Raw genomic sequence first — 22,896 nt, 5'->3', positions numbered from 1 at the left:
GCCGCACACAGGGCTCTTCACCTCCGCTCCTTCCCCAGTCAGGCCAGGGTGCAGCTAACAGCCGTCTAAAGGTAGTGTAGACCACCTTCCTCCAAAGGCCTCGTGGGGAGGGCAGGTCGTGGACGCGGGCTGCCCTTTCTCCTCGGCACACTCGCGAGACACATTCGGCAAGGCTCGACAACTTCAGTGTCATTTGGGCTCAACTGTAAGGACTGTATTCAACCCCGTGTGCCAGCCAACCGCTGGGCAGGCAGGCACACACCAAAGCCGGTGCGCTAAAGAGGCCCGCGGTCACTGTTCCCGCACCACCACCACCCTCTGGGGGAGGGCACGAATCTGAGACAGACACGGGTAAAATCTGCGGCTCTGCCGCAACAGAAGGTCTTCCAGGGACTAAAGTCCGATTCCACCCGTCAGCACCCTTCCAGCACCTGGGGTACATAACCAAGCAGTCCAGACCCAGGGCCGGTTCCCACTCAGCCTGGAAGCCCCTCAGAGGCCGGCATGAGCCACTTCAGGTCAACACAGCAGAGTAGTGCAAAACAATAAATTTTTATTTGTTCACAGTTAAACACAAGCAACTGCCTTGACATTTTTGAACATTCTAAGAAGGACAGCAAACCCTTTTGATTCAGATTCCCATTCACTACGATTGTACCATTTTTCTCTTGCAGTTCACATGTTTGGCATCTGATGTGGATTGTCTGACATGCTTTTAAGATCGAGATGGGAAGGTGGAAACCTTTTGACAAAAAATGACTTTCTTAAATTTAGCTAAAAGCAGTCAGCCAAAAAAAAAAAAAAAATCTGTTTTTCACTGATGGAACCCCCTTTAAACTGCAAGGTAGCCACGTGTGGTTGATCCATGATTGAGTTACAAAACTAGATTATGTCTTAGCAAAATCTGTTCCTCCGTAATATATTTATGGTCCATAGAAGTCTTCTGAAAAGTGACCACTGATTCTTCCTAGTGCAAAATGCCTGGCTGCCTCTTCAATAAGCCAAAGCCTGTGCTGCCGAGAACAGCGCCGTACCCTCCTGTACAAACACTGTATGGAGGTGGGGAAACAGGGAGGAGTTGGTCTGGAAAGCGGGCGGGGGGGCGTTTCCTCTAAAAGGTCTATTCCAAGTTCAACTAGTCTACTTATCCCCAAGGGTGGACAGTTTGGTGGCACTGGGATGGGAAGGGGGAGAGAAAGCTCCTCTGCCTTCGTGAACTCGTTTCAAGGCCAAAAGCCATCGCGGGCACAGACGCTCAACTATCCCCAGCAGGCTCCCCTCGTAGCCGCTAGAGCCATTCATTCTCCTCTCAGGTCGGCGCGTACGGACTGCAGGACTGCATGGAGAAGACGGAAACGCGGCTCCTCCCGCCCCCCCCCCCCGGGGAACGAGCTGCGTGGGGGCTGGGTGTCACAGCAGCAGCCTAGGGACCAGGCTAGAGAACAGCTTAATCAAGTGCCACCAAATCCTCTGCTGCCGTCTGGGGGAGGGGGCGGGTGGGGGCACGTGTCAGAGAACTCTGGACGTAAACAGATACACACACACCTTTCCATGCTCACTGCTGGTCAGTTTTAAAGCACGCACGCACCTCCAAGAGGGAAATTGCCCAGAGTGAGACGTGCTGATTCGGGTCATTTCACATGAGACACACACTTCTGGGTGGGCACGGGCTGCTCCCAGGGGCCACAGAGGACAGGGCTGGCCTCTGGGAGAGCACCCGCACAAGGCGGGCCACGCCCCACAGCAGCCCTGGACTGTTTTCAAAGCCCTCCTTAGACCCATCCACACTTTCTACCACGTCTTATTGCTATTGGTCAGAAAAACCGCATCTTCATGTAGTATTTTTTTTCACTTGTTCCTCAGTTATTTCTTTCTGGCTTCAAGTGGTATATTCTAGCATTTGGTGAGAATTCACACTGGCTCGTCACAGCACTTTTATCATGTTCTTTACACAGAAACACTTAGTTTTTTTTAATTAACTGTTGAGTGTGAACCTCTGTGGTCTCCAGAGACCCCCTCTCATCCTCATGATCATTTATCCTCTTCTGCAAAACTACTAAGAGTTTTATCTTTCTCAACCAAAACACTGGAAACTACACGCCACATGCTGTTGCAAATAGGGATGGCGCAGCTCTGGACTTCTGTTTCCCACTGTCCTGGTTTTGCCCTGCGGGGGTGCCGACCTCTGTAACTGTCATTGGCTTCTGGGACCTCTTTTAACAGTTTTATCTTTCAAGAATAAGAGTCTGGACTATCTCCCTCGAAATACAGTACACATATTCTGGCTCACAAAGTAGCTTATCTGTCTGTTCCTCTCCACTCAGAAGAGCCTAGGAAGAACCTTCCGCAGCAGCGTATTCCTAAAAGTTAGGCAGTTTCCCCTCCTGAAAAGCCGCTGACAAACCTAGGGAGGTCATGTCTTCCTACCCACCTCATACAGAGTCCCTGCGCTCATCTCCAAGGAAACCTCTGTCCCAAGAAATGATCTCCATCTCCTAACTTCGGATTTCAGTTACTTTTTTGGTATTTCTTCCAACTCCACAGTAACAAATCTCACAGACTTGTGGCATAATCTTGCCACAAGGTTATTTTTGTTTTAATTCATGAAAGTTCTGTCTGATAGAGACCCATGTGCTTCTTTACCTGTAATAGGTTCAGGAGCTCCGTTTCTCTACAGAGACCATGCTATCACGTTCCTCCCTCTCCCCACTCCCTCACCCTCCCACCCCCGTGATTCTGTAGTGCTCTGTTCTAAAACGTTTCATGCTCCCAAGAAGCAGACCCCAGTCTTCTCAGGGTCTATGCTGACCCTGGTTAGCACCAGGTGGACATCAGGTTACAGACGCCGGCCAAACAACTCTGAGGCAGGCAGGCAGGCCTGCTCCGGGCCACTGCGGTCGAGGTTAACCCTGATGCCTGTGAACACCTCACTGCTTCATCAGTCTCGGGACAGGCTCAGCCTGGCAGCCAGTTCCCCGGCCTTTGCCCGGGCAGGCCCTGGGCCTAATTCTCTCTTGGGAGTTCCACTACCACTGGCCCCTTCCACCCTCACACACACTCACTGCAGCCTAATCGACCAACCTGCTGACTCTCAGCAGGTCTATGATTTTGAAAATCAAACTTTCTTGTAGTCTCAGGTCTTTTGGAAGATGAAAGCCTACGTTTTCAGGCTGGGTAACTTCCTCATGACCCCAGGCCTCCGTCCCCAACCTTGGCTGCATACAACCCACGGCCTCTGAGAGCCCAGAGGAAGTCAAGTGCAGCTGCTCAGTGTCAGCCATTCTTGGAAAGCCGAGCACAGAGACACCCCGGCTGGAGGAGTGGGCCAAGGGCCTCCTGTCTGGGCCCCGGTCCACTGCACCACACAGCCTCCTCCTTCCCTGTATTTTTATAATCTGCCCACTAAAAAAAAAAAAAAAAAAATTTTCTTTTCTTTACACTGGCCTCCTTCATTTTGCCAGTGAGGATAAAGGCTGCAAGCGCCTGGTGTCTTTGTTCTGTGGCAGGGATCCCCTGGGCTTGGGGAGGGGATGAGCGTTTAGAACCAGGTTTAACAGTTAATCTTGTAACATTTTTTTCTTTCCTGAATTTGTTCACACCTTTCTTTCCTAAATAAAGCGGGACTAGGAAACCAGGACGCGTGCGTTTCTAAGCTCTCCTCTGCAAACAGCTGAGTTAAGACGCGAGGCATAGTTAGTAATCCAGTCGGCATCCGGCAGCAGCTGCGGCCCCAGCTGGGCCGGGCTGAGCGCGCTCGGGCACGTCAGTCAGTCAAGACCAAAAACTCCATCCCGAGGTCTGCTGCCTGCACAGCCACGGGGACAAGGAGGCTGGCTCTCCAGCTCCCTTTGGTTAGGATGCTAAGAACACTTTTGCCATGCTTTAAAAAAAGAGATCGTCACCCTCATGTGCCGGAAGCGTCCACACGCACTGAAGTTCCGTACCATTACAGCGTGGTTTCCCTCTTCATGGATGAACCGTTCTACACTTTGAACTGAAAGAAGAGAGAGACGCCACGGTTGTTGGCTCTTTCCTACTAGCCTCTCCCTGCCCAGGTCTCAGCTGGAACCACAGGCAACAATCCTTATTAGGCTTCTATCGTTTATTTCAGGAGCACTTGCTGGGTTCAGCTTCTCTGCCAGCCCCCGTTATGCTGACTGCTATCACCTCTCCCAAGCACGTGCACCCAGGCCCTGTGGGTCCAGGACGTCAGCCTTTGTCAACCCTCTCCAGGACTCTGCTTTAATGCTCTGCCGTGACCAACTCATGCGGGGGGTGGGGGAGCAGCAACCAGCTCCCTGCAGGGTCAGCCCCTGAAGGTAGGAACTGGAGTGAAAAGCTGTCACCTGTAGAAATCTACTACAGTGAGGCAACGTTCACAGCCTGAGAAATGATGGTCAGAAAACTCGGGAGAAACTCTTTGGACCTTCAGAGGCTTCCTGCGGCAGGAGGCCAGCACCGCTCCACCTGCAGGGGCGTGTCCACACGCACAGCACTTTCCTGTTTAGGGAGCTGCGTAAGTTACTGCCCTCTCTCTTGCAGAGCTCAGGTCTGACCGCCCCCACCCCAGCCTGTGCGCAGAACAGTACCAGCTTTCAAGCAAACGCCACGTAAACAAGAGGTAGTGGGGCAGGGGGACAGTGTGCCCCCACGGGGAGCACAGTCTCCACAGGGCCAGCTCCAGACTGTTCGAACAGACCTTTGTTCACACAGAACTTTCTAGGAAGCTTATCAGAACCGCCAAAAGAACTTGAGAGAATGAACCATTGTTTTTTGAGCTCTGTGGCTTTAGATGCTGGACTTTAAAACCAAAAGCAGTGACAACATCTCATGTAAAAGCTCTCACGTCAAGATGCTCAGCTTTGCACGCCATGTCCTCCTGGAAAGGGACAGGACCGGACTTACCTGTGACACCACCAGTGACCTAGGCTCACAGGGAGCCTGCCCAGTGAACTGAGCTTCAGGAAAGGAGTGGGTGGTGTGTCAGACTCCAGGGTTCAATTTGGCCTCATATTGCACAGGTTCAAAGGACGCAACCATTTGGGGGGGGCGGGTGGGAAAGGAAGGAAATAAAGCTAGTGAGGAACGCACCCTGGCCCTCGGGTTAGTACACACTGCCAGGTAAATGGAAGAGAAGGTTTGGGGTGGCCGAAGGGAAAGTGAAGAGGCACTGCAATGCCAGATCCGAAAACCGTTCTGCATTCAGTCAACTGTCGAAGGACCCCATCCCATCTCCTCTGCGGGAGCTCGCCCCCAAGCCCTGGCAACAGGAAAGCTCTGAATCGGGCACTCACACCTCCTGTCTAGGCCAGCGACACGCAAGTTAACACTGACGGCCAGCGTCCCTAGCTGTGCTCAAGTTGGGCCTCGTTGTAGTCCATGATGCGGAGCTGGCCCACGCTGTCCGGCTTTGGGGCAGGCGGCAGCGGGCCATCGAGGGTCGGGGGAGGCCTGGCTTCCACACCCGAGTCTTTGCCCAGCTCTGTCTTTAGGGCCTCGGAAAGGCTGCCGACAGTCAGGCCGTCCTCGTCGCACTGGCTCTCGCTCTTGTTACGAAACAGCTCTCGCGCCTTCATGCCCAGAAAGCTCTCTGAACTGGGAAGCGAGCCCACGGTCGCGGGGGTGCCGGAAGCGGGCTCGCCCACCGCCGTCTCCCACCGACTGCTGAACGGGCCCGCCCTGGGGTTGGGGGGTTTCTCTGGGGTAGAGAGCTCACTGCTGCTGCTGCCGCCGCCTCTGCCACCACCACCGCCCCGGGCGCCGCTGGGCCTGGGGGGCTTGGTCTCACCGTTATGGCCAGGGGCCTCTTCGTTGTGCCCTGTCATCGAATCCGAGCAGCCGTCCTGACAGCAGTCAAGCCTGTGAGAAATCGAGGGGGAGGAAGAGGGTTGGTGGCTGCGGCGTCCAACCACTCCAACCCCACCAGGGAGGCGCGGGGTTACACTGCCACGTGCTCACGCCGACGGGGAGCTCCGCCGGCCGGCTCTGTGTCCTAGGACAGAGGACGCAAGCACGAGAGCGCGTGCACATCAGACGGCGATCTTAAATAGAAATGCTCCCTGGGACCATCACTGAGTGACTCGGGGCCCAGGCAAGGAGCAGAGGACAGCCAGGCCCTCAGGGACGCAGCTCAGAGCTCGTAGGCTGGGACCTCCCGACACGGCCACGGCTGCCGACTCGGTTCCTACCTTTCCTCCGCTGCTTCCGCTGCTTCCGGTTTCTGTTCTTCAAGTTTTCTCAGGAGGCCATCCTTCTCCAACTTGCCGTATAAATCTAAGATCTCCAATTCGAACACCTGGGTGATCCTCTTCTGGGCCTCATACCTGCTCTCTGCAGCCTGCAGCTGTCCTCTGAAAGACAAGGACCGCCCCTCAGAGTGTAGGAGGTTCTACTCAGTATATCACAGCAAAAACCTCTCCCCGCCAAAGTTACCTTGCCTGGAGTTTGACATCCTCTAGATACTTTTTCTGTTCTAAAAGAAGGTGGTCTTTCTTAGCCAGATGAGATTCCAGTTCCAAAATCCGTTTCTGACAGGTATCAAGCCTCTGATTCTGCTGGAGGACGTGGCTTCTGTTTTTTTCTAGCTCTTTCCGATATGCAGCCTTCATCATTTCTACTTCCTTAAAAAAAAAGGGAACTGGAGTTAGTACTTTTAGAAAACGAACAAGCCATATCTACTTTGAAAAATCTATGTAACAAGCACTGAGAACATTGGTATACTGCTAGTGGAAACAGAAACTAGTACAACTTTCTGGAAAGTAAGTGGGCAGGAAGTATTAACCAACTAATCCTTCCCTGAAATCTAACCCTACGGAGATTATCTGAAACAGGAATAGATATTTTGGCACAAAAATAACCATCACAGGATATTTAGAAGAAAAAAAGACTAGAAACACTGTGAAGTCTAATGGTAAGGAAACAGTTACGTAAATTAAAATACATCTTCAACAAATTTTTTAAATGATATATATCAATAAAAGACTATAAAAGCCATGTGTATGGTATGGTCAATTATATAAATATACACATTCTGACAACACACCAATATTCAGTTACGATCTCAACATGGTGGTGGTACTGAGAGAGTCAATTCCTAGGCAGATTGATAAGAAGTCCAGGGTCCCCGAGGAGAAGAAAGGGGTCTGGGGTTCTTGAGGAGAGAGGGGTCTGGAATTCTCAAAGAGGAGGAAAGGACAAACTTTTTTTTTCCTCTACATTCCTTAGTCTTAGTCCATAAAACGTTTTTTTCTTTAAGCCTCAAACTGATGATTACACAACAAACAACTCAGTTGAAACACTGTACTAGGGATTAAATAACAACAATGTATCCTGCTTGAGGACAGTTTCTCCTTCCTGAAAACCTTCTGACTAATCCTGGTATTTTAGAATGTATATTATGAGAGTACATCTGGTAGGATCTTTCTGTTTTTAAATTCTAATCCTGTTATTCTAAAATGTAAAATGTGGGAGTGGGTCTGGTAAAATGTTTACAACCTTGAGACATTCCTTTGATTTAATTTTAATAACCAAATAAAAAAGTATGTAACTCGCTTGCTAAGACTAGCGAGGGGTGTGCTCTCCATCCCGCTTCTGATGTCTATGTCAGAGGCTTTCTTAGTCCCTCTTCATACTTTAATAAAACTCTGCTACACAAAAGCTCTTGAGTGATCAAGCCTGGTCCCTGGTCCCAAAGCTAACGGAGATCATGAATCCAACACCGATCACCGTAAGCTATCACCATGCTGTGGGTTGTTCTTTCCTGCTCCCCGCTCTCTCCTAACACCGGCTGAGATCAAGCTAGCGACGCAAGGTGAATGACCAGATTTGCTCGGGCAAGGCAGCATCTGCAGACCAAACACGCACGTGAGGCCTGTCAATCGTGCCAGGAAGAGAGCCTGCCTACTGACTGATGGCAATAGCAAGGGTACACTGGCACGCGGAAAAAGAGGTGGAAAGGACACTTCTCTAACAAGCATGTGCTGCATTTATGTGGTGTGTTGTTTTTTTTAAATTGTGGTAAGATAAGCTTAACATGAAATTTACATTGGTTTTTTTTTAAAGGAGCAAGGAGATGAGCATCCGAGAAGGCACTTTTGCCTTGAAGATGACCAGCAAGTTTAACGCCTCCTCGGTCAGAAGGGGATGGAGTTAAGCTCAGGACTGGGACTGGATACTGTGGCCATTCCAGTTACGGTCAAACGGCTCCAGACTTCAGCGCAGGGTAGTGAGCAAACTAGCTCAGCAGTAAAGAACCTGCCTGCCTATGCAGGAGACGCAGGTTTGATCCCTCAATGGGTGGGGAAGATCCCCTGGAGAAGGAAATGGCAACCCACTCCAGTATTCTTGCCTGGGAAATTTCATGGACAGAGGAGCCTGGCAGGCTACAGTCCATGGGGTCACAAAGAGTTGGACACGACTGGGCAACTAAACAGCAAGTGAACAAACTGAACCTGTCAAAAAAGACAGCAGTTACTTATGGAACCTCAGAGGAGTGAACTTGAAACACCCATGCATCAGCACTAACCCTCACAGCCATGTAAGAGGGGCTACAACCAATACTTACCAGCATTCCCCACCTGAGGCTAGATACCCACTCCTCCTCCTCAACTTGACTAAACAAAGGAGGCCCATCTCCAGGCCAAGAGGTGAGTTCAAGGCAGTAGCTGACTAGGGATGCACGCACAACATCCAGTTCAGTTCAGTCGCTCAGTCATGTCTGACTCTGTGACCCCATGGACTGCAGCACGCCAGGCCTCCCTGTCCATCACCAACTCCCGGAGTTTACCCAGACTCATGTCCATCAGGTCAGTGATGCCATCCAACCTTCTCATCCTCTGTCATCCCCTTCTCCTCCTGCCTTCAGTCTTTCCCAGCATCAGGGTCTTTTTCAATGAGTCAGTTCTTCACATCAGGTGACCAAAGTATTGGAACTTCAGCTCCAGCATCAGCCCTTCCAATGAACATTAAGGACTGATTTCCTTTAGGACTGACCTGTTTAATCTCCTTGCTGTCTAAGGGACTCTCAAGAATCTTCTCCAACACCGCAGTTCAAAAGCATCAACTCTTCATCACTCAGCTTTATGGTCCAACTCTCACATCCATATGTGAGTACTGGAAAATCCATAGCTTTGACTACACGGACCTTTGTCAGCCAAGTAATGTCTCTGCTTTTTAATATGCCATGTTTGTCATAGCTTTTCTTCCAGGGAGCAAGTGTCTTTTAATTTCATGGCTGCAGTCATCATCTGCAGTGATTTAGAGCCCAAGAAATAAAGTCTGTCACTGTTTCTCCATCTATTTGCCATGAAGTGATGGGATGGGATGCGATGATCTTAAGTTTTTTGAATGTAAATTTTAAGCCAGCTTTTTCACTCTCCTCTTTCACCTTCATCAAGAGGCTCTTTAATTCCTCTTCGCTTTCAGCCAGAAGGGTGGAGTCATCTGCATATCTGAGGTTACTGATATCTCTCCCTGTTATCTTGATTCCAGCTTGTGCTTCATCCAGTCCGCTATTCTGCCTGACACACTCAGCCTTGACGTACTCCCTTTCTCAATTTGGAACCAGTCCGTTGTTCCATGTCTGGTTCTAACTGTTGCTTCTTGACCTGCATACAGATTTCTCAGGAGGCAGCTAAGGTAGTCTGGTATTCCCATCTAAGAATTTTGCAGTTTGTTGTGATCCACACAGTCAAAGGCTTCAGCGTAGTCAATGTAGCAGATGTCTTTTGGAATTCTCTTGCTTTTTTTATGATCCAACAAATGTTGGCAATTTGATCTCTGGATTTTCTGCCATTTCTAAATCCAGCTTGAACATCTGGAAGTTTTCAGTTCACATACTATTGAAGCCCGGCTTGGTGAATTTTGAGCATTACTGGACACAGAACATGACCTTGGCCAGTAAGAAGGGTGGGAGGTTGGGTGGGACCGGTTTCCTGGATGAGAGACCTGCAGGCAGTGATGTTCTCCTCTTCCTTGGGACATCATGACATCTACCTGTGACAGTATTAACTGGGGCACACACCTTGCAACCAGGAGCACAGGTCGACAGGATAAGGTTGCGTGGTGCAAAAGAGCAGAAAGAACCGGGCTCCTTGATGCTGTCCCTCAACAACTGACCCTATCAACCTGGAACTCACCTGCTTCGGACTTCTTGTCAAGCTAAACAATGACACTCTTTACAGTTAAGCCAGTGAAGTCTTTTTTGTTACAACTCAGTGTCACCATGCCCCTTTTATGAACTGAGGTCAGGGGGCCTACTCGAGGTCCCAAGAGTTTAAGTGTTCCAATTGGAAGACAGCACCGCAGAGGCCAACCCAGCCACACTTCCCTCAGGAGATATTAGTGCATTTAAGTCAGCTTTATCAGATGTCCTCTAGTCCCTCAGGCCTGTTTCCCCTTCTTTCTTCCTCCAAGGCCCTTATACTTTCAAAATAAGTGAGAGCTGGTTTCTAGAGACACTTACACATTTAACATTTAAGCGAGTCTGAATCTGAGTTGAGAGAAGCTGAGAAATAAGGAGTAACTCCTACGAAAATTACATCTCTCTGGTTTCTAAGACTACTCCCTTTATTTGGCAAAAAAAAAAAAAAGTTTACAAAGCACAAGCCCAAGAAACCCCAGAGAATGCCTCTGTGTGATGGAGAAGTTACTGACAGAAAGCATCTAAGCATTCAATCCTGAAATTCCATCCCAACTCACTCACTGATGTTACTCTAGGCTACCTATAAAGTGACATCAAACTTCTGCCTCGACACCACTTGGTGAGGCCCGAATTAATGGGAGATCATCCCGATGCTGGCCTGGTTGCCAGGACTGAACCACCATCTGCTGAAATTAAATTCAGCATCATGAAGGAGAGAAAAGTAAGTATAGCAGTATAAACCCACATCCCTGAGAGCGCTACACTAAACAGAATTGGCTTCCCCAAGCTATTTCATTGTCTGTTTCAAGAGAGCACAGGTAAAAGAAGGAACATAGTTTCATCACCTACTCTGTCCCAATTATCATCAGGTGCTTTTACCTGTGCCTGACTGAATTTTGAAGCAGCCCACTAGGGGAAACAAGCTCATGTGACAGCTGAAAGGAGCCTGTGTTGCCAGGCCAGGGAGAGGTGGAACCAACCCTAGGGCTGCCAGACACTTTGTAGGAAATTGCTCATAAGCCGTTCTCTAGCCTGCACCACAGACACATGGCCTGGGTGGTAAGAGCATCCCAGGCAGGGTGTGGCTCCCGAACCCACTTACCTTGGTGGTGTCTGAATGCTTGTTCTGCAGCTGTTCCAAATACAGCTCGTTGACTTCCCCAAGAACCAACAGTTGCCTGTTCAAGAACTCCATCTGCTGTTGGACCGACTCACTATTTGAGAGCTAACCAAAACAAAGAAACAAGCAAAGGGAAAGAGCTGAGGACACAAAGTCAGCAAAGGGGCAGGAAGCAGGGAAGCAGCTGGCTATTCAGGGCTGGCGCACTGTATACAGCACAGTGGCCAGTGGGGATGGCCAAGGGCAACAAAGATGGACAGAAATGCACTTCAAAACTGTCCGTCTGCAAAGGGGAAGAAGTGCAAATGCTCCATGTCAAAACTGGCCACCTACAGGACACCTGCAGGAGATGGGTACGTATACAACCCCACAGCAGGGATGTTAGGCTCAGGGGAATAAAGTCTCAGGGAAAACCCATCAGTTCTTTTTCTAACTTATTTTTATTTTTTGGCCACAATGCCCAGCATTCAGGATCTTAGTTCCCTGACCAGGGGTTGAACCCCTGCCCCCTGCAGTGGAAGCGCAGAGTCTTAACCAGTGGACCGGAAGGAAGTCCCCCCCACTGGTTCCTGAATAAGCAATTTATAGAGAGTGCGATGACTCCCAGAGAGGAAAAGATCGTGGATCAAAAAGCTGAATGAACTCTTCCCGTTTATGTGAACAAGTATTGAGAAGGAGTTCCTGGAGCTCAGGCTGGGCGGCTCCCTGCTGCAGGGCTGTCCGTACACCGTCTGACATTTAGGGGTACCCTGCCTGCCCGCTCCATGTCAGCAGCATCAGAGATGTCAACCACAAATGTCTGCAGACACTGCCTACGCCCTCTGGGGGCGGAGCGACCCTCACCTTCTGGGACACCTGGCTGAGCAGCAGCTCGGTGTGGCACACCCTGCTGTTGGCCTTCTTCAGCTCCACGCGCAGCTCCGCGATCATGTTCCTGCAGTCCTCAAGCTTCGTCTGCCAGAGACACGGGCCAGGGGGTCACGCGGAGCGGTGGCAGGTCGGGCCACGGGGCGCCCGGCCCTCAGCCCACAGTCCTCGGAGAGCTGGGAAAGCCTCAGGCCTTACTGCTCTACTATTCCTGGGCCATCACACTTAAACCTAACTTCTTAGTTTTAAAAGAGGCAGTTACAGTTTCTGAGTGATTAACAAAAGGAAAAAAAACAAAAACAAAACCACCTTAAGTCTGCAGTTCCCAAACTGTGCGCCGAAGAGCCCCAGGGCTACACAGTAGGCTCACAGGGGCGCTGCGGGGCTAGTTGTAAATTTTGAGGGAGACACAGCGACATCTGTTGGTAATGATGTGAACTACTAGCTGGAGGCAGCTCGGGGCCTGAGTGCCAGCTCTTGTGTGTGCTTTTAGGTGGTTGCTGATAAACATCACCGTGAGGAAAGCAACGAGAAACAGGAATGGAGGGCGTCAGTGTCTCATGATTCCAAGGTCTGAGACTCTCCGCAGCGCAGAGAGTACACTCAGCATTCGGAAGTAGCTGTGGTTATTCAAAAACAAAATTGAAAACTGAAAAAAAAATGCATGTGTATTATTTTCAATTTTTTTTTCCTTCAAATTGCTAGGACCCCAAGCCCAAATTGTTTGGATCTCCTTAAGAAGCAGAACTTTCAGGTGTTTGTTTCAGCTGTGGAGCACCAGGAAAAAATTACTGAAATGCTAAAAGAACTGTGACCTCAGAAAGCCAGGGACCCTCTGCCCTTAAAGAGCACCCGACACAAAATCCAGCTGCTGTGACTTCAGAGATGAGCCGGGGCTTTCACGCCCTCTTGGGCCGCCTCTGTAGTTCGTACCTGTAGCTCCTGGCTCTGGTTGTAGAACTCCTCCCGGTCGTGCTGAAGCTGTCTGATCTGGCTATGCAGCTGGGTGACCACCGTGTCTCGCTGCTCCTGAAGCTGACTGTACCTGGCTTGTTCTTTCTGCAGACTAATCTTCCATATCTGGATGTCTTTCTCTTGCAACTTCAACTGGTCTTTCTAGCAGACACCAAAGATGCCATCATTTTAGCCGCCTTCCAGCCGGGGCAGTGATGCTCAAGTTCAACGCACACTGCAGACGTTTCATCTGAACAGTCACGAGCTAACCTGAGGCTGTAACCGCAGACCAGGAACCTGCCAGCTCACTGCTGTCTAACTTGGCTTTTGGTCAAGAGTTTCCAAATTGCACATTAGCAAGTGGATCAGAAGTGGCTTAAAGAACTTTTCTCAGCCATCAGCCTGCTCCCAATACTTTGAGAAGTCCTAACCGCCAGCACTGGACTTCTCAGGTGGCACCAGTACTGAAGAACCCACCTGCCAAAGCAGGAGATGTAAGACGCAGGTTTGATCCCTGGTTTGGGAAGATGCCCTGGAGGAGGGCATGGCAGCCCACTCCTGTGGACAGAGGACCTGCTGGGCTACAGTCCCTAGGGTTGCAAGGAGTCAGACACCACTGAAGCAACTCAGCACACAGCCACCAGTGCTGAGGTGAGCAGCGGTGCTGGCCAAGGTCACTAAGGCGACAGACACTGGATTCCCACCCTGCCCTGCACTGGGCCGGTGTTCTCTGCATCCCCAGTTAAGGCGGAGATGTCGCTATCACTACTCTCATTTTCCCTAATGGGTGACAGGGGCCTCCAGAGGCTCCAGTACTTTCCTAAGGTAACTGGGCGGGGAGCCAAGGTCATGTCCAGCTCTGCCTGGCTTCACAACGCTTCCCCCCACCCCCCACGAGTTTTTGTCATGAGAGTTGCGTCCGGAGAGCTAGTTTTACATCTGAAGAAACAAAATCACCTTTCGCCTATACTATCATTACCGCTGATTACAGACCAACAAACACCAAAAATCACTTGTCCCCACCGGTGCCAAGAGCTGCAAGGGAATGCGGGGATGCAACCCTTCACGGGCTGACCCCCAGACGCCGGTGGGCGGGGCCAGATGGAGAGCCCGCCCCCCGCCCCGCCCCACGGGGCTCACCATGGCAGCGTTGTGCTCCTCCAGAGCCGCGGCCCGGATCACCTTGCGCAGGAGCCGCCTGTTGCGCAGCGCGTGCTGCTGCCGCTTGAAACGCTCGTAGAGTAACTGGTTGTGCAGTAAAAGCAACTGGTTACGGAGGGTGCGGATCTCATCTGAGGGAGGAGAGCCTGATTTTAAAGCAGAGGGAGGATGGCAGAGATGCCTTTTACATGTTGTTCAATCGAGGCCCCGCCCAGAGCTTAACGCAATTCTTGAAGGAAGAAGTCACTCGCTTTGCCAATGACCACCTGGCTCCCAGTCAGTCGCTGGGGGCTGCGGGGGCTGGGGGTGGGCAGTGCTTACTACCTATCTCCCTCTGAAAGGAACACAGAGGGAGGGGCGTGAGGCAGGATGCCTGAGAGCCCTGTGTATCTCCCTACCTATCTGGAATATGATTATATGTGTGTCTACTCAAGACTCTTTTCCATGCTTCACGGGTATATTCCTACTACCCCACCCTTCACCTGGATCTTTTCTAGGGAGAAGCCTGGCGTGAGGACTGCCTTCCTGCGCTTCTGCTCTCAAGCACTGGGCTCCTTGCCACTTTTCAAAAATAGGAAATGCTGACTTTGCAACACGTGAGCTACTATGTAGCCAAGCAGATAACCCAGCTGGAGCCGAGGGGAAGGAGCACCTCCTTCAAGGACAGAAAGGGCCACCAGCAGGCAGGATCCCTGCCCTCTGGATTTGGAGCTGAAGTAACAACTTTACCTCCGAAGTGGGTCCAGTCGACAGACTTGCTGGGTAAAGACAACCTAGGAAGAAAGTTGCCAAGTAACAAAGTTACCGATCTCAGCTGGAAAAACTAGGCAGATCACTTCTCTGTGGTCACAAGCCAGAGGCATGAGACAGTTTCAAACTTGAAGTCCACCCGAGACAGAGGGGGTCAGAGCCTCAATAAGCATGACCACATCTCCAGAATGGAAAGACCCCTAACTCAGAGTGTTCCTCACACTGCACCCTGTGTATGCTGGGCGGCTCTTCACGGTAATGAGAGATCAAACACACTGGGTGCTGTTTTCAACCCTCCCTGCTGCCATACACAGGCTCTCTGCTGAGAAGCTACTGTCCTCCAGGTTAAGGACACAGCAGATGATTTACCTGAGTCTACTACACTAGACTTCATTCAAGCAAGACCTTAAACAGGACAGTTATCTGTCAAATTCCACTTGGGTTAATCAGCAGAAGAAAAATGAAAGCCCTCACCCCCTAAGAGCCTGTTTAGGAACGACATTACTGTGGATAGTGACTCTCTTATCCTTTCCTAGGTCACCTTTGAAAACCATAGTAAAAGAAGGGCTGAAAACAGCTGTTCAGAAGGGTTCTTAACCCATGTGTGTGAGCAGGAAGTGGGGACAGGCCACTTTGACCTTGCACTGAAATGTTGATTTTATTTTCCATCTAATGGGCTACGGTACCAAAACAGAACAACAAATCTGTAGCTGGAGAAGGTGACTTTGTGACCAGTATTTCTGTATTATTTGAATATCATAGGCTTATCCTCAAATGTCGGAGAGCAGACATGAAAGCATTTACGCTTGCTCACAGCACAGGAGGGTCTATGCAGGGAAGACTCATTTCTCACTGGCCCGTTATCTAAACGAATAACCTGAGGGTAACATGCACAGAGGACACGCACATTCGTAGGTATAAAAAGGCAACAAGCTAGAAGGACGCCCGACAAAACGGAGAACCAGCTGCCTCTGGTGAGCACACGAAGAGGAACTCCTGCCTCCAACCACCCGCTTCCTGCAGTTCCTAACCGAGTGGCAAGTGCAAAGACCAAGCCCGCGCCCGGGCCTCACCTGCTGAGCTCCTTGCTGTGCACGTCGGCCCCCTGCTGTACCAGCCTGTCCAGCACCTCCACGGGGGAGGCGGAGGGCGGGACGTCCTCTTCTGCGCCTCCCTTTGCCTTCTTCAGCAGCTCCTCCGTCTTCTTGCTGACAAAATGATGGGCAGTCTTTGGCAATGCCACCTCAAAAAGATGATCGTACGGGGGAGGCTGCCCACTGCCAAACCCCACTCCCCTCTGAGGTGGAATTTTACAGGGGCTGGGGGTGAGGATGCTGGCCTCCAGGGAGGCCTGGCGCTCCCTGTTCCCGGCAGGGCTCTCCCCGGTGCCTCCGCAGGGCAGGTCTATGGGCGTGAAGGCTTGCTTTGGTGTGTCAGGCCCCGGCTTGTCCAGGGAGGAGTTTAAAGGCTCAGGGTTTGCACTGGTGCCCTGAGTGCTGGAGGAGGCTGAGAGGGTCTTCCGCGGGCAGCCTGGCAGACTGTCCCGGTAGAAGGGCGAGTCGAAGCCTCCTCGAGGAACCAGGGGCTCGGCATCGGCCGTCGTGATCTCAGACAGCTCTTTAGATATGGCCGCTGCAAGGAGGGAGGAGGGAAGAGACGGCGCATCCGGGTCAGGCCGGGCAGTGTGGGGCTGTGTGCTGCCCTGTGCCACCCAGAGGGCCCAGGCCAGGGCTCAGAACAAAACTCCCATCTCCCTCCCCCAAAGGAAGAAAAAGCAGGCACTCTTGTGCATGTTGACACTAAGTCCCAGTTTTCAGGCAGAATGAGGGTTTTATCAACGTGCAGCATCTCACACAAGCCCAGAACCCTGCACACATTACCTTCTTCTTTATCCTTCTCAATACTGTCTTCTTCAGAAGCCAGGTCTCCTAAAAACCCTGGAAGGTCACTGAGAGTGACAGATCCCTTGCCTCCGTGCAGCTCGTCTAAAGAGAAAACAGGACAGTCAAACAGGCTGGAGACCCCCCGCCGTGAGAACTGCGCACACCGTGCCAGAGCAGGCCCACCCTGACTCTCCCGCTGAAGACGGCGGCGAGACGGCTCTCTTCTGGAGCTCCCAGAGCCAGAAGGTTACAGTGACCCAACTCAAAGTACCACAGGAGACAAAACTCTCCGTTCTTTCTTAACATTGCAGAGAACAGCTAAAGCCATGGTTTGATCAGCTCAAGACACAAATACTTAGCAGCTTTTACGGGATGCTATTATGAGGTTGGCTTTTAGAATTAATTACATGTTTCATTATCTCTGTGTTTCGTGGTGCTCTGGAATTTCCCTGTTTCCACACTATAACCCAACCCATCAAGAGTCAAGCAAGGTCCAGAGGCCTTACCTAATCCTCTGTCATTCGGAAGATGGGGTTGTCTGTGTAGACAGGGCCTTACAGAGTCTGTTCTCTCTTCCTGAAAAGACAGGTCCCATTTATTTATCACAAGGCAGAAAATTGTGTGCATGGTCTCTAATGCTAGAGAAATATCCTAAACTCCTCAAATTTTAGTATATTATAAAGGAGTTTAAAGTTTAGCCCAGTAGTTCTCAAACTGGTGTCAGGACACCCTTCTGTTCTTAAAAATGACTAAGAATCTCAAGGATTTTGTTTATGTGGCTAAATCTATTGAAAATTACCACGCTAGAAACTAAAACAGAATTTTAAAAACATTAATTCACTTAACAAACCCAGCATTCCCTGGGGGTTCATCGTGAGGACTCTGTGCTTTCACTGCTGAGGAGATGGGTTCAATCCCTGGTCGGGGAACTAGGATCCCACAAGCTGTGCAGCATAGCCAGAAAAATACCCAACCCAACACATGTAAACATAAATGACATATTTTTACGAAAACATAACCATATTTCCCAAAACAAAGATAAGTTCAGTGAGAAGGGTCTAGTGGTTTCACATTTCTGCAATCTCTTTCATATCTAGCTTAATGGAAGGAGGCTGGGTTCTTATGGCTGCCTCTGCCCTGCTGCGTTACATGTTATTCTGGCTAAAGCGTAGGAAGAAAACTCTAGGCCCCCACAGATAAGCAGTTATAAAAAACAGAAAGATATTTTAGATAATTGCAGAAAACCATCTTTGATATTACTCCAAAACTTGACAACAGTATTTCGTCTTCAAGGTTAGTCATGGAGCAGAACCTGAAGCCATGGCAATTCACTCTTCACACTGTGTTAAGTAAGATTCACTGGTCTCCCTTGGCCCCCAAAGGTTATTACCTACATGTGGGTCTTTAACATCGCACACAAGGCAGGCAGAACCCTGGCTCACCAAGCTGTGCATATCTTCTAAGTGTTGAAACATTTCATTACATGATATCAAAAACTCAAAACTATCAACCAAGTTTCCCAAGACTTTTCAATCTCGTCATGAAAGACTCAGGGGCACTATCAAGCACTTGGTGGCAGATACCAGTTTTTTAATATTCTAATTGCACCTTTTTATCATGGGCAACAAAGACCGTCAGATGTTTATCTTCAAGTGACAGACCCCGTTTGTCATCTAAGAAGCTAACTGCCTGCCAAATACTCAAGTCTGAGTAACCGTGGTTTGTCGCCAGATATTCTTTCAAATAAGACTGCTGCTCCATAAGAGAGCAACTAGTTCAGCTCTCAACTCCAATAATGTCACAAGCGCTCATGGAAACCACCGCATGTTGGTATGCACTCAAACTGCTTTTTGTCGACTTCCTGTTTTATCACAAACAATATTAAACACGTGGGTTCTTTCTACAGAATACTCAATGTTGGCACTTTTTTTTTGGGAGGGGGTTGTTGCTTCTTTTCTTCTGCTAAACTGAAAGAACACATCAAGGAAGAAGAATGCAATGCCACTAGAAGAGTTCAATTTTGTGCCAAGCGGCCAGCCATCTTACCCATCACTGTTTCTATGCCATGAGTATAAATGCCAATGCAGAAAAAAGGGGCGAATAACCACATGAGTAACTGTGAAAGTAGATTTGCCCTGGCAGAGTCTCTTAGAAGGTCTGGGGACCCTCAGGGTCAGCAGACCACATTCTATGAGAGCTGCTGATTGGTCTATTTTCAGTTGATCTGATTCAAACCCATTACATTTTAGGTCAGACTTCTAACTGGCATAAAAGGTTTCCCAAAGTGAGGCTAGAAGTCAGTCTGTGTGCGTGGGCGAGGGGACAGCAGACGAGCCCAGCAAACCTTCTTGGGGGCCGTGGCCTGCGGGAGTGAAAGGTGCACGTAGTCGTCCGAATGGCAGGGTGGGGCTGGAGGAGGAGAGGTTGCAGGGGTTCCCAGAGGAGTTCCTTTCCCACCTGCCCCAAGACAAGAGCAGAACACACACACAAACACACTGTCAGTTTAAAGACTAGGAAAACTGCCACTTTTTTTCTTTCCCAGTCTAACTAGTACTGCAAAGAAAGCTGCTACACTTCACTTTCTGGAGAATCTATATCAGTCTTTTTTTTTTTCCTTAGGCTCACTTTTAACTTCTGAAACTTCCAGGCATTTGTATTAAGCACCAAAACTAGGTTTCCTACTGCAAGAGGCTCTCAAACTCTTAGACCTTAGAGGAGACTGTTCCTTATCATAACAGGCAGGCCCAAACCAATCAGCCAAACCTCACCTAAGCCATACATGCCAGCTGTACCAAAGACTCTGCTGTAGGGGTGTGACAGATCAGGCGGGACGTTTCCAGGAGAGGTTGGAGGAGTGCTCATCCCACAGACCGCAGATGGGCTCCAAAGAGTAGCCTAGGAAGTTAACAGGCAGGTCAGCAACGAGGAACCACCACCACCGCCTCCCGAGGTACAGGCCCGTGACCGACGATCATTTTAAATTTAGCCTTTCAACTGGGAAAAGGAATCTTACTAAAGCTTTATCAAGAGACATGTTGCATTTTCTAAGTCTAGACGCCAAAAGAAACCCAAGTGGCAACAGTTAACTTTCTCTGCAAACATGAGGCATCCTTAAAACTAACTCCTGAAACAAGCAGTGAGGGATTTTCCCAACCGCAGGCTGAGCCCTGACCCCGGAGGCCAGCTTCAGCAGCGAGCAGAGAAGAAAGCAGGCACACTAGATGCAGCGTACTTGAGGCGGCTCAGCTAACAGCCGTGTCGACGGGGAACTCAGAGTCTGAGGTAGCTGCCCTGGCGCGTTTAACGTCAGCCGAGAAGTAGAGTAGGGAGTGGAAGTAGCATTCCCTACAAGGGAAGGGAAAGAACACACGGGGTCAGTGTGGGGCTCCAGTCATTCTGACACAGAACTATGGTCCTCGAGACCATTTGATAGCATTTAGTTCCCTGCATTTAAAAAGGCTGAGGGGACTCCTAATGCCCAAGGGTATAAAGTAGCATTTAAAAGGCTCTTTATAAGACCCTTTTGGAGAAGGAAATGGCAACCCACTCCAGTATTCTTGCATGGAAAATCCCAAGGACAGAGGAGCTTGGCAGGCTATAGTCCATGGGGTCGCAAAGAGTCAGACATGACTGAGTGACTAACACTTTATAATACTCTTTAGCAATAAAGTTCACTAAGGTTTGATGTCTCATTAAGCTTCAGAATAGCTTGAAAAAGCATAACTTGTATGACAATTTCAGCCGATGCTACCTGTGGATAAGCCTAGACTTTTATTGACTCCAATTGTCCAGATTCATTCAAAACCATGTCAGTGTGACAGCCCAGGGGGCCTCACTGAAGGCATCTGAAAAAGGAGACACTTTCTTTATAAGCAGGAGCCTACAAGTCATACCCTTCCAACCATTTTCTTTGCTAAGTGTTGAGGACACATCTCAAGTCTGCTGACATACTATCAAGGTGAGATCAAGGTCCTAAGATTGTGAATTAAACTTAGGGGAGAACTTAATCAGGAGAAAACGGAGACAAATCCAAATTTTAAGTATTTGGGAAAACAGTTCCTAGGAGCTCAACTAAGCCTTATTGTAGGAAAAGAAACTAAAGTTAACAATGAACAATGCTTTCCAGAGACAAAGTTGTAAAGAGATAAGTACCAAAGTCACTTTTTACCATAGCTATTCTGTGTGTCAACATAAGAGCTGGCGGAGACATCGGCTGAACGATGAGGAAAACGGGCTGAGATTTGGTGAGACACAGAATAGCCATCTTCATATGAGGCTTCTGTAGGGTCCAGAGAGATTTTGGCACATTCTATGACAACATCATGTGTTTCTAATCTCTTCCACCTGTAGAAGACAATCAAATCAAGAAATGCAAGTTATAATCCATTTAATCAAACCATCAAATACTTCAGAGTGCAGACTCAATGCCAGTCACTGAACTATGACCAGCAAAGAACAAGGCAGAACCACCCCAGCCCCAGTACAAATTAGCACTACGATAAAAGGAATTAGCCATTCATTTTACAAACCTATAGTGGTGGTGATTTAGTCACTAAGTTATGTCCAGGTCTTGTGACCCCTTGGACTATAACCCACCAAGCTCCTCTGTCCATGCGACTTCTCAGGCAAGACTGGAGTGGGCTGCCATTTCCTTCTCTAGAGAATCTTTCCAACCCAGAGACTGAACCCCAGTCTCCTGCATTGCAGGAGGTCTCCAGTACTGCAGGTGGAGTGAGCCACCAGGGAAGCCTTACAAACCTATACCCTATTTAAAATGATTACATCAAATTATCAGAAAGTAAACTGAGACCAAAGTTTCAGCAACAAAAGACCAGGCATAGCCTCAAAACAGAACACAGACTATGCAGAGCAGTCAGCAGGGGACTCTCCTTTGGAACAAAAATCATCACAGAACAGGGGGGGCCTGGAAACTGCCAGGCAGCTGAGGCTGACTTAAGGTCTCCCATCAAAGCCTCAGGATTCTAATCCATCCCCAGACCAGAAATACAGATCAGCAAGTCTCAAACCCAGAGAAAGCCCATGAGGATATTTAAAGAACTGTCTCAAAGTCCTGCTGTCTGATCCAGAGTTCCTTGTCTAAAGAATCAGCCTGTGGAAACAGACACATATCAAGATGGACAATAACAGTCTGCACAGCTTGTCACAGAAGAAGAAAAGAAACAACCTAAGGTCCAACCATAGAGTCTACAGAAAATTACCCCACCATGAAAAAGCATGCTTTCGGCAGATCCATGATTGCCAGGAGTGGGAGAAGACACTGACCACCGAGAGTATGAAGGAACTTTCTGGGCTTTAGCTTCCAGCTAAACTGTAACCCTACCTCCATACTTCTAGACATCAAATTTCTGATGTCTGAATTTCTAGACATCAACTATTAACGTCCTTATGGTAAGTGAGCTTTTAGGTCACTTCCACAGATCCCTTTCCCTCCTCCCCAGTGCTCTCAAAATAACAGATCGCTGTTTTGTTGTTTCTAAACTGATTTTGAACAATTCATTATAATGACTAGATCAGTACCACTCACAGCTGAGCCAAACAGTATTCTGTAATATTTCCCTTTCTGTTCAATTCAGTTTCTCCTAGAGTTAAAATTTTTCTGTTTCTTTGCCTCAGTCTTCCATGTATCTAATACTAATCCTTCCTAAACTTGCTGTAACAGCTGGGGGAAAACGCTTAATATAATTTTTACGTAACAAAATGCAAACCGTCTACTGAGACTGTTCACCTTCTCCTAAAGAGCTGCCTGCCAGAGCCCTCCCTCTCCTACTGGTTGTTCTCAGCACCACTACAGAAGTTATACCAAGACTTCCCTTGCCGAAGACCCTAAGTCAGATCCCCCATTTCCTGGACTCTGTCTTCCTTGATTTTACTCTCATTTTGGTGAAGGACACGCTTCAATGGTTCACTAAAGAAGGGTACATAGGAGGTGAATTTGAGTCTCTGCATATCTGAAACTGTCTCATACTTGACAGGCAATCGGGCTGGGAATAAAATTCTAA

General features: G+C 49.2%; 1 protein-coding gene across 5 annotated transcripts in view; it reads right to left on the bottom strand.

Annotated features, from left to right (window-relative positions):
• Window positions 1-533: 533 nt before the first annotated feature.
• TSC1 (TSC complex subunit 1) overlaps window positions 534-22,896 on the bottom strand; it is a 51,790-nt gene continuing 29,427 nt past the window's right edge. For 4 of the 5 annotated variants that reach the window (XM_043916502.1, XM_043916500.1, XM_043916499.1 and 1 more), the window contains 15 exons: window positions 21,045-21,220; window positions 20,109-20,221; window positions 19,660-19,771; window positions 19,221-19,333; window positions 17,383-17,452; window positions 16,874-16,978; window positions 16,067-16,625; window positions 14,973-15,016; window positions 14,223-14,389; window positions 13,062-13,244; window positions 12,105-12,215; window positions 11,244-11,366; window positions 6,433-6,620; window positions 6,189-6,350; window positions 534-5,859 (listed from right to left, as the gene is read on the bottom strand). In XM_043916502.1, coding sequence (XP_043772437.1) covers window positions 5,346-5,859; window positions 6,189-6,350; window positions 6,433-6,620; window positions 11,244-11,366; window positions 12,105-12,215; window positions 13,062-13,244; window positions 14,223-14,389; window positions 14,973-15,016; window positions 16,067-16,625; window positions 16,874-16,978; window positions 17,383-17,452; window positions 19,221-19,333; window positions 19,660-19,771; window positions 20,109-20,221; window positions 21,045-21,220 — 2,740 coding nt within the window. In that variant the 3' untranslated portion in view covers window positions 534-5,345. The remainder of the gene's footprint in view (window positions 5,860-6,188; window positions 6,351-6,432; window positions 6,621-11,243; window positions 11,367-12,104; window positions 12,216-13,061; window positions 13,245-14,222; window positions 14,390-14,972; window positions 15,017-16,066; window positions 16,626-16,873; window positions 16,979-17,382; window positions 17,453-19,220; window positions 19,334-19,659; window positions 19,772-20,108; window positions 20,222-21,044; window positions 21,221-22,896) is intronic. The other variant, XM_043916503.1, reaches the window with a different exon arrangement.

The sequence above is a fragment of the Cervus elaphus genome, chromosome 11 (assembly GCF_910594005.1).
Source record: "Cervus elaphus chromosome 11, mCerEla1.1, whole genome shotgun sequence".
Lineage (NCBI taxonomy): Eukaryota > Metazoa > Chordata > Mammalia > Artiodactyla > Cervidae > Cervus > Cervus elaphus.
This window is presented reverse-complemented; position numbering and strand designations above follow the sequence as displayed.